This window comes from Brassica rapa, chromosome A01 (assembly GCF_000309985.2).
Source record: "Brassica rapa cultivar Chiifu-401-42 chromosome A01, CAAS_Brap_v3.01, whole genome shotgun sequence".
NCBI classification, from domain to species: domain Eukaryota; kingdom Viridiplantae; phylum Streptophyta; class Magnoliopsida; order Brassicales; family Brassicaceae; genus Brassica; species Brassica rapa.
The window spans coordinates 13,363,290-13,369,292 of NC_024795.2; the positions used below are offsets into that span (position 1 = coordinate 13,363,290).

General features: G+C 27.7%; 1 protein-coding gene across 1 annotated transcript; it reads left to right on the forward strand.

Annotated features, from left to right (window-relative positions):
* Positions 1-2,791, forward strand: LOC103827642 (protein PHLOEM PROTEIN 2-LIKE A10). Its single transcript, XM_009103169.3, has one exon. The coding sequence runs from the start codon at positions 1,463-1,465 to the stop codon at positions 2,507-2,509; it is 1,047 nt and encodes a 348-aa protein (XP_009101417.1). The 5' UTR covers positions 1-1,462; the 3' UTR covers positions 2,510-2,791.
* Positions 2,792-6,003: the final 3,212 nt, after the last annotated feature.

Sequence of the window (6,003 nt, forward strand, 5' to 3'; positions counted from 1 at the left end):
GGAAAAATAATATTATTCACCTAGAATAAAGAATTACGACACATATACAATACAATTCTAATTAATGATAATATAAAATCTGTTACTTCTAAACACTATTTATTCCATTTTTTTTAATGAAAGTATCTTCTTAAACACACAAAATATTTTATGACGTTGCAATTATACATACACACAATATCTACCTCTTCATACTGATGTTTTTGTGTTCCCTCTCGTCCATCTCAAATATTGACTATCAACTTTTTTCCATGATTAATGAATTCTCCCAAAAACGGTGGTATTATGTTGTAAAATCTGTTACTTCTAAAAACTATATAATATTTATTCCATATTTTAAATTTTTTTATGTCCGCCTAGTTAAATATTACATGATACCTCCACTTATATTGATTGGATATATTTTTTTTTTTCTGTCACTGAATTGGATATTTCTCTAGAACTGCAGTAATCAGGTTTGGGCTTTTCATCGTGGCACATATACTCAGCAAATAAAACTCCTGATGCTTGGAGAGAGTGGTCATGAAGCGTGAAGTTTACTACTCCCAACCTTTTGGAGCTTTGATATACTGGGTCGACAAAATAAGACACACGTGTACTATCATGAGATGAAAGAGACAGTATCATGCCATGTGTCGAAAATTAGGGCCACGTGGAACGGCGTTCTCTATTTCAACGGTGACTGAAACTTCAAAGAGACGCGACGGCTCGCCTCTTTCCAAGGCGTTAGCACCTCACACCCTCCACATGGAACCACATGTCATAACTCGAATATCTTTTTTTTCCCTCTTCATTTTATTACTTTGTTAAAAAAGCGCACCGCCATTATCCATTGGCTTCAACTTGAACGAATGAAATAGAAAGGGAAAAATAAAGCCATTTTTGTTTATTAAATGTTTGTTACGTATGAAACAAAAAAAAAAATTGCGGAATTGCGGTGGTCATATTTTTCTCTGTGCTATCTGATCATCAATTAAATTCTACACGATTGAGGCATGACCGTTCACTTTATTATATTTAATTTCTTTTTAAAAAATGGATTGGGATATGAAGAAGGTGTTGAACTTTAAAGACTCTACAACTGACTTTTATCATCATCATCATCCAACAACCACCCATGCCCAAACTTGCAATAAAAGACAGCAAGCGATTTCTTCTCACTTACACACCTATGTCATCTCCATCATATCTACTACTACTTGGTAGAATCAGACATCTGCAGCACAATAAAACACAAGCTCTTTCTCTCTCTCTCTTTTGTTACATTTGTGTCATTGGCTTTGACGTCAATTCTTATCCAATTCGAATCTCTTTACCATAAATTTTCCTTTCTTTTTTTCCTCATTCCTCCAAGAATCTTGATTTCGCCACTTCCCTTTATACACTTCTCCTCTGTTTTGCTTTCTCTGAATTCCCAAGAGAAAAATGGTGCTGTAAGCTCGATTCTGTAATATACTTTTTTATGGATTTATCTTTGGGCAAAAAGGGTTTCAGTTTTGCTCTGAGGAAGAAGAAGTGGATCTTACTTGCACTCAGTGGTTACGGCGCCTTCAGGGTTTATCACTCTCCTTCCATCTCCCGCAAAAGAAAACAAATCTCCAAGCTCTTCACTCTCCTTGTCAACCTCATCGAAGCAGCTTCTCATTCCGCCGAAGCGGTTAGCTTGATCACCAAGGATCTAACGGAGTTTCTAAGATCAGACTCCGACCAAATCCCAAACAGCTTGAAACAGTTCTCCAAACTCGCGAACTCGGATGAGCTTAACTCCTCCTTAATCAGATCCACACAAGCCGTGACAGTCGGGTTACTCAGAGGTTACCGGTTAGATGATTCCGGGTCCGGTTTAACGGATCGGGTCATGGATAAGCTTTTCACTAAATCCGGGTCCGGTTTTGCTTCGGTTATCGTCGGTAGCTTCGCTAGAAACTTGGTCGTCGCGCTCTACTCCGCATCCTCCTCCGGCGAATCGGAATTGCTCGACGCGATTTGCTCCGACGACGGGAGGAAGCTATTCGGCGATTGCGTTCAGCGTTTCGTGAGCACGGCGGTTTCGGTTTATCTCGACAAGACAAACGACGTGAACGTTTTTGACGATTTATTCGCCGGTTTAACCAACCCGAAACACGAACACAAGGTTAAGCAAACGATTGTAACGGTCTGTAACGGTGCGGTTGAAACGTTCGTGAGAGCGTCAAGAAGAAAAACCACAGAACCGGAATCGGACCGGACGTGGATCGATGGGATATCATCGTCGTTGTCTGTACCGAGTAACCGGAAATACGTGGTGGATTTAACCGGGAAGGTGACGTTTGAGACGGTTAGATCGTTGTTAGAAGTGTTGATAGAGAGAGCGAATGGGAAAGTGGAGAGTTATGTGGAGAAAGTTAGAGAGAGAGGAAACGAGACGAGGAGATTCGTGAGAGTTAAATCATCGCTTCTTCATAGTTTATGTTTGTTTCTGTGTTTACAGATTGTTGAAGCTCCATGGATACTGACTCCAAGAAACTGATCAGGCTACAAGACAAGAACCTGTTTTTTTCTTTCTCTTTCAATACTACACTACACTTTTGTGTGTTTTGTTTGGTAATTCTTGGATCCATTATATCAATTTGACAAATTCCGTGCAAACTTACTCTTCTTCTATAATTGGGGAAGAAAATGATTGTTTTTGACTTCGGAAAAAGGGTATGGGTTTGGTTTGAATGTTTTGGATTCGGATAATGATAAAGCATGGGACAATATTTTGTGGATAAATATGGTATGGATATAGTGTATTTGGTGGTGACGTGCATGACTCATGTATTAATTATTTTAAATTAGATTAAAATTAATTTAATTATTTATATAATCCAATTAAAATACATATAAGATATGTATTAGTTATATTTATATTTTATATTTTATATCTTATTATATAAAGCTTGCTTCTTCAAAGTTGCTAATTAACATGATCTCGACACATGACAATTATATATTTTAAAATTGTGACATGTGTTAATTTATCTCATAATTAAAAAATATATACTAAGATATTAACAAAAATGAATTTCATTAAAAAGTAATTGTAAATATTATTTAATAGTAATTTTCATTTTTTAAATCCTAATCAAAAGATAATTGCAAAAGATTATTTGATAATAATTTTACTTCTAATATTGTGACATGTGTTTAAATATATAATGATTAAAAATGTATAATAAGATCATCAAAAAAGAATTTTCTTAAAAATTAAATATAAATATTAATTAATAGTCTTATTATTATCATTTTTAGTTTTATTATTATTATTATTATTATTATTATTATTATTATTATTATTATTATTTTATTATTATTATTATTATTATTATTATTATTATTATTATTATTATTATTATTATTATTATTATTATTATTATTATGTTTGTAAAAGATACTAAAGATAGAGAATTATAAAAGATAAATATTATTTTTTAAGAAAAATGTTAAAAAAAAACGAATTGTAAAATCTTACAAGTACAATAAATTATTTAATAAAAACATGAAGAAAAACTAACTTTCAAATAAATAATATTAATTTTTAAAAGCCTAATTAAAAAAAATTGTTAATAGACTCTTATTATTTTCTTATAAGTAAATAACTTTCGTTTTTTTAATTGTATGTTAAAAAATTACGACCAAAAATAGCTACAAATATTTCACATCTATATTTAAGTTTAAGCTTCCACATATTATTTTTACAAAATACAATAGTATTTACATGAAAAGTATTACATGAGTATTTTCTTTTAATATCTTGATACAACTCAACTTTTTATTATCCTTATTACATTTTATGATGCTAACATAATTTTAATTTTGATGTTTTTGTCGTACATGAGTATGTGTGAATATGATGAATATGTGTTTGTATATATAAGAAACAAAACATAAATACTAAACATAATTGTTTCTATAAAAATAAAATAGTTGTATAAAAATATAGAAGAAAAACTAATTATAAGATAAATAAGTTCTTTTTTAAAAGTCTAAATAAAATAAAAATGTAAAAATAATTTTATTTTCCTTATAATTACCTAACTTTACTTTTTAATAATTTTGTGTTAAAAAAATAAACCAAAATTAACTTCAAATATTTCACCTGATATGATTGTGACATGTGTCAATTAAAAAATTAGATTATGAATGTGTCAATAAAAACTGCATTTATGTGAAAATAACTTATTATTTTCCTAAAATCCTAAATAAAAGAGATTTCTAAAAAGAAAAATTATTTTCTAATATTAACCAATAAATATTTTTTTTTAAATATTAACCTGACCTAAGAGAATTATAAAATTTCATTTAATAGTAATTTGTACTTAAAAATTTAATGATAAACATGATAGTAAAAATTATTTAATTAACATGAAATTTTTAAAAAATATTAGTGATATTGAAAAAAAAAACAATTTTTGAACACGACAACTTTTAAAAATAGTCAATATTAACTGGAAATAATTATTTGATAGAAATTTTATTTTTCTAAATCCTAGAAAAATATAATTTTAAGAGATTATGTAATATTAATCTCCTTTTCTAAAGTTCTAAGAACTCTAAAAGAATATTTGATAGTTGTTTTCTTTTTTTATTAAAAAAAAAATCCTAAACAAAAGAAATTTGTATCATATTTTGAAATCCTAACCAAAAGAGAATTGTAAACATTTATTTGATAGTATTTTTAAGTTTAAAATTACCAAAAATTAGTTAATTAACAAAAGAAGTGTAAAATTAGTATTGATACATATTTTAAAAACAATAATTTTAAAATATTTATTAATAACTAAAAAATAATTATTTGATAGCAATTAGTTTTTTTCTGAAATTTTACAGAGAAGATAAATGTAATAGGTTATATGACAATAATTTTTCTTTTCTAAAATCTTAAACAAAATTGTAAAAGGGTATTTAATAGAGAAAAAGACTAGGATAGCACCAAACCAAGTTTATGTTCCCAAAGTAGCACTCAAGGCTCAAAGTCACAAAATAGGTTTCATTAAAGAGGTAAATATACACTTATACCCCTTGGGTTAATTAATCCAAACCTTAGGGTTTAGAGTTAAGGGGTGGAGTTTTGGAATTAGGGTTTAAAATTTTATAAAAAAAAAATACTAAAAAAAAAATAAAAATTTAAAAACAGTTTCAAAAAGTATTTTTAAATTATAAAAAGAAAATTTGAAAAAACAAAAAAAAAAAATTCGAAAAAAAATTATAAAAATTTCGAATCTGAAAACATATAATCTGAAACTATAAAAAAAAATTTATTTTTTTCATTTTTTTATTTTTATTTTATTTATTTTTATTTATTTTTGTTTGTTTATTTAATTTTAAACCAAGGGTATTAGGGATATTTTACCCTTTAATGAATGTCATTTTTGTGACTTTCTCCTTCTAGTGCTATTTTTGAGACATAAACTTCAAAGGTGCTATTATTGACAATTGCCCTATTTAATATATTATTTATTTTAAATCAAAAGGACAATAATAAAATATAATGTTTTCCTTTTAAAAAAAAATCATAACGAAATAAAATTTTAAAGACATATTTAAGAAAACATTAAGTTAATACATATGAACATGTATAATATTGTCATTGACTCGATTGATGTATTTGACTTCCATTTTTTTTACTTTTCATTCAATTTCTTATTTCGGGTTATGTTCAGTTTAATCGTTTAGGTATAGTATTTTCTCTAATCCTAAGTACAAATTTTATAACAATTCATCTATGCACCATGATTATAAAATACAAATATTAACTTGAACTTATGTGTTAAAACGGGTTTTAATTATAAAATAAATCTCAAACAACATATGCAAAAAAAAAACAATCATAAAACTATAATAAAATAATTTATTATTTTATTATTTTTATTAAATTAAAACATCAAACAAAATCCGTTGCAACGCAACAGGCTCCTATCGTGTTAGATATAAATTGTAAATATAAAAGTAAATTGGATTAAAATTTATTCTTCAATTAAT

Bases quoted from the DNA above. Each gene is read 5' to 3' on its own strand.
- LOC103827642 (XM_009103169.3), top strand. From the start codon at position 1,463: ATGGATTTATCTTTGGGCAAAAAGGGTTTCAGTTTTGCTCTGAGGAAG.